The sequence below is a fragment of the Syzygium oleosum genome, unplaced genomic scaffold (genome assembly GCF_021117445.2).
Source record: "Syzygium oleosum isolate NSW1041296 unplaced genomic scaffold, Sole_v2.1 Sole_v2.01, whole genome shotgun sequence".
NCBI lineage: Eukaryota > Viridiplantae > Streptophyta > Magnoliopsida > Myrtales > Myrtaceae > Syzygium > Syzygium oleosum.
In genome coordinates this window covers 19,763,112-19,776,605 of record NW_026607485.1, presented here as the reverse complement: position 1 = coordinate 19,776,605, position 13,494 = coordinate 19,763,112, and the positions used below count along the sequence as shown (strand labels likewise).

The window sequence follows — 13,494 nt, the reverse complement described above, 5'->3', positions numbered from 1 at the left end:
CCAAAACACCGATACTTTCACAAAATGCAAAAGTTGACACATAAGATTCACATTTTTTTCATCCTTTTTTTGTTAAATTCGAACAATATTTTAAATTGTGGAGGAAAACAAAAAAGAGTAGCTTGTCATGTTACTTTTACTCTAGCTGAAACAGGCATGCTCTCTACCAGGCATTCACCCATAGAACAAAGCTACACATTTAACTTTGTTAGAAGCTTTCAAGAGGTCTAGGCAAATGCTGCTACGCAAATGTGGGTAATATCAAATGCCAATGCATCATGTATATCGATCAACTATTCCATCTAATAGCTGTAATGAACTACAAACCGCCAACAGCTGTCTGATAGTCCCTGCTACAAATACTTTTTGCTCGTTGTCTCTAATACAGCAGTAGAAGTCTCTCTAATAGTTAGTCTAGAAGAAAAACACCTGCAAGACCGAGTGATCCAAATCATACCCATGACCGGCTTCGTTATTGTGAGTGGAGAGAGTAACTCAAATTTATCAGAGGAATAGGTCTCCTCAACGAAGTCCGGCAGTGTCCAAAGGATAACAAGCTCTTCCTTCTGTTCTCTCCATTGTTTAGCCAGCACGTCCTCGCACATCTTCACCTCGCGGCTCCGACGGCACAAGCTCATCTCCAGAATAAGTCATCATTGTTAGAAGCCTGAACAAAAGCTTGTGCATCCACCTTGACAAGCAGGTCCGTTGCAACAATATGTGCAGCTAGGCCATCACTCAGCGTCCACACCAACATTCCTGGAAAAACCAATAATCCAGTGAAATCAGAGGAAACTTGACCACAAATTGAAGAAACCGAAGGGAGGTGATGTGAGGGAGACAAAGAGCAAGGGCTTTCATGTGACTTGAGAGCCCCTATGTGCGTTCGTGTGTGTGTGTTTGCACGCATTCTCGTTATCTGCTTTAAGACATCAATTATGTGACATCAACATTTTGACAATAATAAATAGATTATTGAATCACACAAAAAGTGGAGTTCGAGGAAGATATTCACAGAAAAACAGTAATCTACTAGATTACTCGAGGAAGGATGCTTATTAATCGCTAAAATTAAAAAAGTAGCACAAGCGCGAGCATAAAAGGTGCTCTACTGAAAGGATTATAAACAAAAATTACATATGCCAACCTTGGTCTATTTATTCTCTGAACTGCACACAATGACAAATGGAAAAGAAGAATGTAACATCAAAAGATCAACTTGCCATGTACTGTAGTTCAATGTTTGGCTCCCCCAGTTTCATCAAATTCTGCAAGTAAAAAGAACATGTCACCAAACGGCAACTCCTAAAATAGTGATCTAAATAGAACCTGTACTTCAATAAGAAGTTGGATGACATAATAGCGTTTCGATTTACTCCACAGAAATCAAGTTTACACATTTCGGTAAGAAATCAAGACCACAATTTTTACCTTTTTCTTTTTGTCATTTTGGGATGACACTCCGCTCCCACAAATGTGAACTTGTAGCTAGATGCATTCTCCTTGCGACATTATATTGTTCTTGCAGTATGAAACTTTCTGCAGAAATATGACATGAATTTAGTAGAAGTGCCAACGAATAGCCAAATCTGTGAGCGAAAAGATTATCTACACTTAGCAAGAGTCAGGTAACACTGCATACTATAGGCTGTCTTCTAAATGAGAGTACTAGCTCAATCGGCAATTTTCTTCTGTAACTCGTGATTTCTTACGCAGCAAGCTCCATATCAACAAGAGGCCAACCCAACCAGATAGCATACCAATAATATGTTGCATAAGATATTCTGTGGAAAGTTTGCCTCAACATGATGCTAACATTGTGCATGGACAAACTAAAGGGGGAACCCCCTTTAGATATTTTTTGTAACTGCTTCTTCACTGACAGTTAAATCCCTTCTGGAGCTCCGTCGTGGTATCCAAAATCCTGATGAACCATAATCGAATTCTTAGCTTGATACATGACAGACAGAATTTCTTATTAACTGAGAAGTAAACCTCCAAAACAGAACTGTTAAGCAGAAATTTAAACCGATCCATTGGACCATGTCAAAAACAACACAAACCACCAGTTAGGCATTCCAAATGACAATGCAGAGAACTCGTGAAGCAACAATAATGAAGTTTAAAAAAGAAAAGAAACAACTCACAAGGAGAAATGAACAGAAACAGCAAAAAGTGCTCTTATGCCAAAATAGAAAGGCTTACCAAAAATCTAACAATGATTTACACTTAGAAAGCGGGATTGGATGAAAAAAAACAGATGAAATATTGGTCAATGGTCCTTGACCACGCTCCCTAGGGTTCATTGTATGACATGAATTTATCATGTCATTATTGTACGTCAAGAAAACCTGAAACTTCACTTTTGGAGATTCTTTAGTAGTAAATTGAGAAAGCCATCATTTTTTCAAGGTCCTTAATTCTGTAAACTCGTAAAGAAATTTGCAGGAGTCGAAATCATCCTATTAAACAACTGAATAGAATGAAAGAATAAAAGTGGCAACCCTCAAATCTTTAAGTCAGATGATAACAATCCTCAAAATGTTCTAGCAATCACAGGCATAGAGTAATAAAATTCAATAAACTCCAGAAACAATACAAGATAAACACACCTTGGATCAAGCTGCTGCGCAATACACAGCCACTACACATGGAAACAGCCACTGTCATGAACTATGCCTAAGAGAAATTGCAGTTGCATTTGACAAGAATCCCAACTTCTCTAGCATAAAATGGAAATTAGTTCCAATTTGATAGCCACTTCTTATAGAGGTTAAAAGCCAGATTAAGCTTCCCCATTTTGCAGTATCCATTAACAAGGATCTTCAGGGGAACATGATCGATTGGTATTCCAGATTTTTGTATCTTGTCAAAAAGCCTTTCTGCCTTGTTCAAGTCACCTCTCACACAGTAAGCCCTGATTAGTTCAGTATAGGTTACAATGTCCGGTTCACACCCCCTTCTCAGCATTTCATCGTGTAACCAAAGTGCAAAACGCATCTGGCCTAAGTTACAAGCAGCACCAATCAACAAATTGTAAGTAACCACATCAGCAAAAAGCCCATTTAGATGCATCTCTCGCTTGAGCAAGTAAGCATCAGAAAGATTTTCCCTCTTTACTCGTGCATCTATTAATGCATTATAAGTAAAAACATTTGGCGCAATGCCAGACACCAACATCTGATCCCTAACAAATAGGGCTCTACCAAGATCACCGCCTCTTCCATAACCATATATTACACAATTCCATATGGATGGATCAGGCACCATTGACTCCTCTAACATAAGCTGAAGAAACTCATATGCTTTCTCAACATCTCCATGAGCACACAAGCCTCGAATAATTATTTTATACGTGATCAGATCCGGAGCAACTCCCTTCATTAACATAATGCTGTAGACATGGGACGCCTCACACAATTTTCCTTCCTCGTAGAATCCTCTTAAAAGAATATTGTAAGTAAAAACATCAGGATGGAAACCTTTTTTCAGCATTTGACAAAATGCACCAATTGCACTCCTCATGTCTCCATTTGAAAGAAGTCCATGGATAAAAGCATTGTAACTAATCACATCCATCTTATTATTCTGCTGAGATATCTTGTCCCATATAGTAACTGCTTCAAGCACATTACCATTCTTAAAATAACCATCCATCAGTATAGTTGATGTAATTAAATCCGAGGTTGCCTTGTCATTATCCTCACTAACTAACTGACCAAGAAGCTTCCTAGCTTCCTCCAAAAGACCCTTCTTGCACAAAGCATGCGCAAGTATGTTACAGGTTATACGATTCGGCTGAACACCACAACTCACCATAGAAGACAAAAGATAGAGAGCATTGTCCATGTTATTAGTACGGCAATAGCCCATGATGTAACTGTTGAAGGATACACAATTGGGAAAAGGTCCCATTTTCAACATATCCGCAAAAAGAAAACCTGCCTTCTCTAAGTTACCACTTCGACACAATCCACTTAAAAGATAATTATGAGAAACTATATCAGGAACAGCACCAAGTTGTATCATTTTCTCACGCAACCATAATGCAGCCCCCAGCTTACCCTCTGAACACAAATTCCTTAATATACCTTCATGATCCTCATAATTAGCCACTAAATTGTACCCACCATCAACCATTCCTGCCACATCTATGCTCTCCCTACAAATTTTGAGAAAGAAAATCAGTATAAAAAAATAATTGTGTGAAAGGAATTATATCAATCGCTACTACGACCTGATAGAAGTTCATTGACTGCAGTAGCTAAACTAGATATATTCAGCATCATAATCTCAATAATTTGAATATCAAATCCAACAAAGCTATACATCGTTAAAAAATCACAATTACCAATACAATACTCAACCTTCCTTCAATGGACATTTCATGTCAGTATGCAATGACAAGTATGTTGACATGCTTACAAAGTGATACATTGAGACACGAGAAGCATTGTCAGTCGTAACTGATAATTACCGAGTCATCAAATTCTAGGAAACTAATAATGTCCGCAATAAACATAGGAAACCAACTTATAAATCAACCTAGACACGGGCAGATTCAGAGATGTGCTAAGAGAGATTCAAAGGATACTCACCAATTCATGATGTCACACACATAATTACACTAGATACCTTTTTTCTCCGCTAAACCTGATCATATATGGTCCTAGAAAGTTAAGGATCATTTTTACTAGCACCTCCACACAAGGATGCCTCATATTTTCTGTAACAGACACATATACAGAAGGATCACATTACAAAACCACGATCATAATCAGAATGGCATTATTTGTTTTTATAGATGCTATTAAATTTCCATTACAAAAGCAATGAAAAATGGAAAAGGACTACCCAATTAGTATTTTGCAACATCAGTGGGAATAAAATAAAAGCTTATGCCTGTGACTCAGTTTTGCAAGGGCAAAATAAGCATAAACTAAGCAACATTGATGCAATCAAAGCATATATTTCCAATGGGGAAACTCATTCTAGAGGAAGTTGATCAGCACACATGAGCCTCAGCATCAAAAAATTTTAATTCAAGCACCACACCTCATTGATTTTAGACGCTCCAAATTGCCCTTTAGCAATCCATCCAAAACATTGTATACTTCCTTTGGGTTCCTCTTGTTTTTAAAGTTATCCTCTTCTGGATAGCAATCTTCTCTTGCGATCCAGTTTGGCAGAGTTTCCACAGCATCTTCAAGAGGCAAAGCAAGGCCATTTTGCTCACAAATTCTTCACTCCATAGATAACAAAAAAGTGAAACAACTTTAGCAAGTTCAATATGCAGCTTGATAAAAATGATAAAATCTCATTTAGTTAACATCTATCTGTTACAGATAAAGCCGCACACAAATGGAGCTTTTACCTTGGGTGAGGATGACTATAGGTTTTGGAGAAGAGGATGTCAGCAACATTGCACTTGATGCAGTCAAGGATACTGTCCATGAATTGGAGAACGAAAATATGGGAGGACAACAAAGGTGCTAAAAGTGGATCTCCACGGGCAATTAATAACTGGAAAAGAATTGACAACTTTAGAAATTTAACAATCAGCTTAGTAAGGAGAAAATGAGTGCTAGACTTGTAATGGAAGTTATCTAGGAGAAGGATTTATCAAAGTTCTCAGAGGTTAACTTACAGCCATGATACAGTCTCCCTTTATATCTCCCAATCATGGGCATCTACAGCATCTCTGTCAGAACATCCACTGAATTGAAATTCATCAACCTCCTCTCCTCTCCCCAGATTCTCCATCATATATGTTCTCAGTTAAGAGAAATGTATGAGAAATTACCTCAGGATCAGCACTGCTTCGTTCCATGTTCTCATACAACCATAATGCAGACATCAAATGCCCCAATAAACACATATGTCCACATAATTATCGAAGCAGTATCTAAAATGCATCCACTATCAACCCAAAGCCAAATGTATACTTCACCTGCAAATTTCAAAACAGAAAACAGAGAGAGATATCATGTATCATGGAAACTATATTACTCACTCACCGTACTAGAAAGTTCCAACCAATAGCACTCGCCATCACAACATAATACAAATTCGTTGACTACAGTATTCAACAAGACATACTCAGTACAGCCATGGACAGATCAACATAAGGGTCCCCCAAATACATATGCATTGTAAAACACCAATGTGCTAAAAGCAAGTCTAGTGGCAGTATCCTCACAATATCAACCTCACTGACAACCCCACAAGCAATAGACAGAAAATACAATATCAATGATGTTTCAAATGAAAAAATCCCACCCAAAAAAAATTTCCAACAATTTTTGCACTTTACTCACCTCGAACTATTATCCTCATCAATTTTCCGCGCCCAACCCACGCCATTATCTTTTCTTATAGCACAATTAAAACAGCAAAAAAAAAAAAGTCGATTACTTGCATTAGATCAACGGGGAAAAAACCTAGAATAACGCACACATTGGGATCGTATACTCCAAATTGATTCTCAACATATGATGATAAACACCAGCAGCAGACACATGCTCCCAGAAAACATAAGCAAATGCGAGCTTTACAACCGCAGACAAAATGCGAAATCAACAACCAATTTCAAAATCATGCTTACATCGACTGAACTGAGTTGAAAAGGAAATGCACATCGAAGCCCGGCGAGAAGGAGAAATCGACGGCCGGAGTGGAGTTCACCGCTTCGCCGGAGGTCGGCGTCGCTGCCCGTCGCCGGCGACGGCGTGAATTTGAAGCCGAGAGAGACGGCCTGAAGATGAAGCGGAGCCGGCGGTGAAGCTTTGGTGCCCTAATATATGGTCCCACTGAGCCTTTGATCCTTCTGATAAAGAAGACAAGGTAAAATTTTTCTTTTATTTTTTAATTAAATTAAGGGTTAATATCACGAAAAATCCTAAACTAGTATACCTGTGATAATTTTATCCCGAATTAATTTTTTTACCACAAAAAACCCTAAACTGGTACACCTGTGACAAATTTACCCAGAATTATTTTTTTGATCACCAAAAATCCCACACTGGTACACTTATGATAATTTTATCCCGATCTAATTTTTTAATCACCAAAAACCCCAAACTGATACAGCTGTGACAATTTTACCCCGAATTAATTTTTTGACCGCTAAAAACCTTAAACTGGTACATTTGTGACAATTTTACCTTTCGTTAGCGTATGTTAAATTGAATTAATATCACGAAAAATCACAAATTAGTAAACTTATGACAAACAGAGGGGTAAAACCCCAAACTGATACATCCGTCAATTACCACGTGTTATCAAACTTAGCAATTTAATAGTAAAATTTAATGGAAACTAATGGAGGGTAAATTTATCACAGGTATACCAGTTTGGGATTTTTGGTGATAAAAAAATTGGTTCGGAGTAAAATTATCACGAGTGTACCAGTGTGGGGTTTTTTGTGGTCATAAAATTAGTTCAAGGTAAAATTATCACAGGTGTACCGGTTTGGAGTTTTTTGTGGTAAAAAAAATAGTTTGAGGTAAATTTGTCACAGGTGTACCGGTTTGGGGTTTTTCGTGATATTAACCCTTAAATTAAATATTTTTCAATATTTTTCTATTTTGTAGAGAGGTTGCTCGCGAAATTAGACTTGCTCATTGAGCGAACCTAGGGCGGGCTCGGACCGGGGCTGCTTGTGCCGAAACCTCCCGAGGTCCTACCCACGTCCATCGAGGCTCGAACTCACAGGTTTTGACAAGTGCCTAGGCTCGCCCAAGGGGAAACTACAGGCGGGTCGAGGCAGGCCTCTTTTTCTTATTTTTAAAATTTTTAGCTAAAAAATTTATAAGAATTGGAAATAAGCAAAGAAATAAATAAAAGTGTTATTTTATCTTATTATTTTACATGTAAGTTTTATATACTCTTCCTCTATTATATTAGATTTTTCTTTTTAAGTTTTATTTTTTTAAGGAAAATCCTAAATCTATTTAATTAAATAACACAACGTAAAAGGCAGAAGGCGACATTTAAGAATTTATTTCATCAATGGTCAACAAACACTTTGAATGTGCATTTTAGTTAATATTATTAATTTAAAACCAATTGTAATAACTAAGTTCACAATTGGACATAAATTTGTTAATGTCCCATATACAACTAAAGTGTGTATTGAATACTATAGGCACCAATGCAACTCATTTTAAACCATTTCCAAAACTTTCAGCCACCTCTTATAACTTATGCAGTAGTAATACATTTTGATCTTACAAATATCATATAATTACTAAAATCTCGCAAAATAACTACCACCGTAGCTTTTTATTTATGTTAGGCTCCCTTTATTTTGCAAAAAAAAATTTCGGGGAGAACAATTTTCTCATTTTTTAGTGTTTAGATCGCTTTGAAAAATAAGTCAACGAAAATATATGCTTAAATTCAGGCAAATAATTTCTTCCATCAAAAATAAAATAATTATTCCATCAAACATTTAATCTGAAACCTTAGTTCCTGTTCAAGATCAACCTCTCTTCTGATCTTACTTTTAGAACGATTTCCTCCCTTTTTGTTTTCCCTGGTTCAGAGAAGGTTCAAGCTCAACAATTAGTAAAAAATGAGACACCGAACAATTCTATGCCGAAACCCGAAAACGACTCCATCAAGGCTTGATGTTAGGCTTTGAATCAGTCGAAAAGCACGGAGCCAAGCCATAATTTGAGTTCAACAATGATGCTGTCTACTATTGCTAGCGATGCTTGCTGGGCAGGAGCTATACATCTATAATGTAAAGATACTCTACACGAACAAAATTGTGTATGCTGCCTAAACCACAGTTTTCCCCTCGCATACATCGCAAATTGTATGACCGAGGCCTTCGCAGTAAGGGCATTTTGCTCCCTCGCCTACCCATTCCATGAACTGCATGCAAAACACTCGGTAAGTTCGATCTCGGAAAACTGCACGCGCAACAACGTACAAAAGGGAAAAACATCCATTCCTCGTTTTACCTGTGGTTCAATGTTTGGCTCCCCTGTCCCGTCACATTCTGCAAGTAAGAAGAACGTGTTACTAAGACCGCAACTTCCGTTAGAAACTTTAGTAACCTATAACAGCTTGGACTTTCGCACGAAATATTGGACAGAGGACAAGCGAACCCATATTCAAAGTCAGATCTCAACACCCATTCCGATCTGTTTTTTGGCAGGTTTTGCTGCTATTTAGTGGAACCTGCTGTTGCGGTTCTTGCGTAATTCGCTTATGTCCTCAACATGCATTTAACTCAACTTTTGCCCAGAATTAAGAACTTTGAATCGACCATTGCCAAGCTCCACAAGTAATGAATCTACTTGACAGAATTGTGCTTAGCAATGACTATTTTCTCTACTGCCACATCCATTCATGAGACTTTTGTGTTCTAAACAGCATGAATTCAGTGTTAAACTACAGCAAACTGATTGAGATATGAGCAGTATTTTGAAGTTAGCGTGACTTTAACCTCAGTTTCTAATTTAGAAGAATCACAAGTTCCTTACGGAAAGCTATAAAGCAGAAGCATGGTTCAATTGTGTTCCATTTTCAAGCACCTATCCGATCATCTATGCAGAGGATAGGGAAACCACTAGTGATACCTGTGCACATTAAGTGACCCTCTCCTCTACAAGCGAGGCACTTGGTCGTTGTGCTGCCACTCTTGCTTTCACGAACTTGTCTATTTCTGCCAGCGAGTCTTTTTGGTTCCTCCCAGCGGTTCTCACCAAGTAGAAACACTCGATGTTGAGATACTTCAACTTCTGAATCACTTTGTTTGACAACTGTCTGCTGAATTTCCGACATTTCTGTCACCGACAAAGCTGCAGCTCCATTTGCACCATCCTAGAAAACAGCAAAACGCTTTGCCAATTATTCACTATAAAATTTATATTGAAAAGAAATAATTTTCTTCTGCTGCATTCCAATCTTGTAAGTTTCAAAATAACCAGCTGCGGCGAGAAACTCAAGTTTAAGTTCATAAATGGTATGATCAAAAATTGAAATTAAAGACATGGTGTAGAAAGTGTTCTTAGACATGGTGTAGAAAGTGTTCTTACTTCTTTCCCGAAGTACAGCCTTTGCAAAAGTTCTACAGTCATTATCCCATCTTCTTTGGCACCTACTGAGGCCTGTGAAGCAGCATTGTTTTATCAACGATGGGAATGAACAGAGAAAGCAATCAGAAAATTTGAGTTGAACGGAAGCAAACATTTGGATCTCACAACTTACTTGCCAAGTTTTCACAGCTCGCTCAGTCCCGCTGGAGAAGCTGGAATACTCTATGTCTTCCTCACCTGAGTAAAATCCCAACCTCTGAAGCGCTTCCTGTCAGAGCAAAACATTTTCGAGAGAATCATTACTATCAGAAGAAGACTGACTGGCAATTCAGCTAACAGGTATAGCACAACCGAGAAATAGAGAGTATGACAACGGAAGAGAAGATGACTTCGACTGCCATGGCCCATACTTACCCCTCCTTGTCGAATATGGACCATGTTACCTGTTCTTCTTCTGATATTGGTTTTTGTGAGATAACCAACTATAAGCTTTAAATTAAATCCAAATCAAACTAGCAGGGCTACATTCAGTTTTTCAGCTCAAAACGAATTGTCGATCCTAAAAAGAATTGCATCTACCTGATTGCTTACACCTGAAACTGACGACCACAGCAGCTTCCTTAGCATTTCAATTCACGTTAATGTCCCCTAATATAACTAGTTCTACTCGGCACGTTAACAAATCTGTTCGACTAGCGCGTGAAACGTCAAAAGCTAAACTCGAATTCCTAGGACATTTACCACTCGAAAAGTCATACAACCTATGGGCACCTTTAGGACCGCCATAACTCCAATCCACTAAACTCTCGGTTCTTCTCATCAGAGTCAATTAATCTAGAAAAACTGCATAGCACAACACATTCCCACATTAAACTTTTTATAATCTGGGACCTCACCGGATCAGTGACATGGTGATCTTTGTGGACATAATCCAAAGATTGCAGAATAACCTTCAGTAATCAATTCACAAATCGCACAAAGATTAATGACCTGTAGTCTTAAGTAATTTACTCAATCATCTAAAGGCAAGACGATACACTTCTCACAAATAATCTCCAGTTTAACTAGTAATCCTTATTCAGCATTACCAAACAATCAGATGGAAAGACAAAGAGGAAATCTATAATTGCAAGAACTCGCCTTTCGAGCAACATTTGTTAATTAGGGGTTGCAAGCAGACCTGCATTGCTCGAACCTCATCTCCTTCAGCTCCCACTCTCAGTGCCCTCCTCATCATCTTCTTCTTCTTCTCACTCTCATTCTCTTCTTCCTTAGTTTCGCCTTTCGAAACCCGAACGACTTTCTCCTCCACTACAATCTTCTCCTCCTCCACCGCCTCCTCCTTCTTCTCCTCCAATACCATCGGACTCGCGCTCGACCCGCTCTCCGCAATCAAACTCCTCTCCTGCAACGCCCGCAAGAGTGCGGCCACGTTTGCCGCCTCCCCCGGATCGCTTCCCGGGATCTGAACCTCGCGCTCCAGGGCCTGAACCCGGAGCTTCAGCCTGGCGATCTCGCCGAGGAGGGACTCCCTCTCGCGGGCCCACCTCTGCTCCTCGCGGAGCCACCGCTGCTCCTCGCGCAGCCACCGCTGCTCCTCCCGGAGCCAGCGGGACTCCTCGAGGCCATAGTCGGGGCCGCCTGGAGATGCCGAGAGGACGACACGGAGGTGGCGGTGGGCCTTGGGGAAGAGGCAGAGAGAGGAGGGTTTGGAGACAGGGAAGGTGAGGGAGGATGGGTGGTGGTGGGGTTTGGAGTGGAGAGAGAGAGTGGTGGGGTTGATAGAGTAGGATGGAGAAGAAGAAGAAGAAGAAGAAGAAGACATGAGAGTAAGAGAGAGAGATGTTGCAGAGAAGATGGAGTGAGACGGGAGGTTGGAGGAAGAGGAGGAAGAGGAGATGGGGGGCAGAGCAGAGGAGGATATTTGTTGATGGGTTTTGCTTTTGAGTTGGTTAAGTTTTGAACCACATGTTAGTTAATCGGTGGCGGGAGGCAGGATTCTTTTTATGTTATTTTTTTATCACTCTGTGTTTTTTTTTTTTAACTAATAAAAATAAAATATGATCTTGAAAGAAAACCGGGCTTAATACCCACATGCTTAATGCCAACAAAAATGCGGATTCCTCGTTTGAAAAGGGGAAAAGGTCGTAAAAAAATATCAAATTATACTCATTATGACACATTTTATCTCGAACTTTTTTTATGACATCAAGAACTCCAAATTATAGCCACTGTCACACATCTACCCTAAGCTTTTTATTGTGATATAAAACTTCAAATTTATACCTATATGACACATTTACCCTCCATCAAGGTTCCATCAGCTAATTTTTCTGTCAAAACGACTTTTTTATTTCACTTAAGTTACGTAAGCGCTATGTCAACAACATTTGCTTTCATGCGTCAATATAGGCAGATTTTTAACGGTCCTCATTGACGGATGGCAAGTGTGTCACACAAGTACAAATTTAGAATTTAAGTTTAGAGTAAATGTGTCATATTGGGTATAATTTATGATTTTTGGTAACTTTTACCCTTTAATAAAAGTGAGTTTTTACCTTAACATTACTAACAAACTCTTATTTTCAAGATATATATCCACATCTTCACTTTAGCAAAGTCGTAGGATGATGTACCAAAAGCCGAGCATGACAAACGTTTTGCAAAGCTCAAGGAGAAAGTGAAACAACTACAAGGCTTACAAAGCCAATGCCCGACCGACTTTCCTATCTATGCCATGGTCAATATGCCGAAGAAGTTCAAAATGCCGGAGTTCGAAAAGTATGATCACACTTTCTACCCGAATATCCATTTACAGACATATTTGGTTCAAATGACTCAATAGTCGATAATGTGCCTTGATGATTCAATTCGTTCCAAGCAAGCTTGATTGGAATTCTAAGTAAAAACTGATGTATAGCTTTTAGTTGTTTTATAAGAAAATTCAATGCTGAATTTTGTGTTCGTATTAACACAACCAATGCCGAAGTGGGCATGACAGCTGTACAAAAGGAGAGAAATTGAGTATTGGCACAGAGTCTGGAATTCTCATGTTCACTAAGGATGATCGATTTCAGGGCAGGTCGGTTCTCACCTTAGAACCTAAAATCGAACCGGGTAGGATCGATTCCCTATTTGTGGAATTGGGGACCACCCACCTGATCCTAGGATCGATCCAGTCCGGTTCCTCAATCCCAGAATTGGTTATTGGTTCTTCTATTTTTTTTTTTTTTTTTTGGTAACCGAGGTATCCGGGCCAGCTTGCGCGCACTTCGACTATTCCTCGGGGGAGACTAGTACAGCAACCCATCGCCATGGCCCCCCACTTAAATCACAAGTGCTCAGCTGGGGAATCGAACCTGGGACCAGTGCACCTAACCACACAATCCCAAGTACGCCCTAACCAACTGAGCTACTCATGGGTGGGTTTGGTTCTTCTATTTTA

At 39.2% G+C, this 13,494-nt stretch overlaps 2 protein-coding genes across 5 annotated transcripts; both read right to left on the bottom strand.

Annotated features, from left to right (window-relative positions):
• Positions 1–256: 256 nt before the first annotated feature.
• On the bottom strand, positions 257–6,813 carry LOC115694229 (pentatricopeptide repeat-containing protein At5g24830). 4 transcript variants are annotated; one of them, XM_056319422.1, is made up of 10 exons: positions 6,605–6,813; positions 5,804–5,950; positions 5,648–5,716; positions 5,375–5,523; positions 5,056–5,241; positions 2,613–4,162; positions 1,643–1,924; positions 1,432–1,539; positions 1,148–1,268; positions 257–759 (listed from the first exon to the last, which is right to left on the bottom strand). In XM_056319422.1, the coding sequence occupies exons 3-6, from the start codon at positions 5,651–5,653 to the stop codon at positions 2,740–2,742; spliced, it is 1,764 nt and encodes a 587-aa protein (XP_056175397.1). In that variant the 5' UTR covers positions 5,654–5,716; positions 5,804–5,950; positions 6,605–6,813; the 3' UTR covers positions 257–759; positions 1,148–1,268; positions 1,432–1,539; positions 1,643–1,924; positions 2,613–2,739. The 4 variants fall into 4 exon arrangements, with proteins under 4 accessions (XP_056175397.1, XP_030477208.1, XP_056175395.1 ...); XM_030621348.2 differs by having other exon boundaries at positions 1,761–1,924; positions 5,648–5,950; XM_056319420.1 differs by lacking the exon at positions 1,148–1,268 and having other exon boundaries at positions 5,648–5,950.
• Positions 6,814–8,633: 1,820 nt separating this feature from the next.
• Positions 8,634–11,932, bottom strand: LOC115694223 (protein disulfide isomerase pTAC5, chloroplastic). The gene is made up of 6 exons (XM_030621339.2): positions 11,230–11,932; positions 10,222–10,317; positions 10,050–10,121; positions 9,591–9,834; positions 8,970–9,007; positions 8,634–8,880 (listed from the first exon to the last, which is right to left on the bottom strand). Exons 1-6 carry the CDS (start codon positions 11,872–11,874, stop codon positions 8,785–8,787), a joined length of 1,191 nt encoding a protein of 396 aa, XP_030477199.1. The 5' UTR covers positions 11,875–11,932; the 3' UTR covers positions 8,634–8,784.
• Between the last annotated feature and the right edge of the window lie 1,562 nt (positions 11,933–13,494).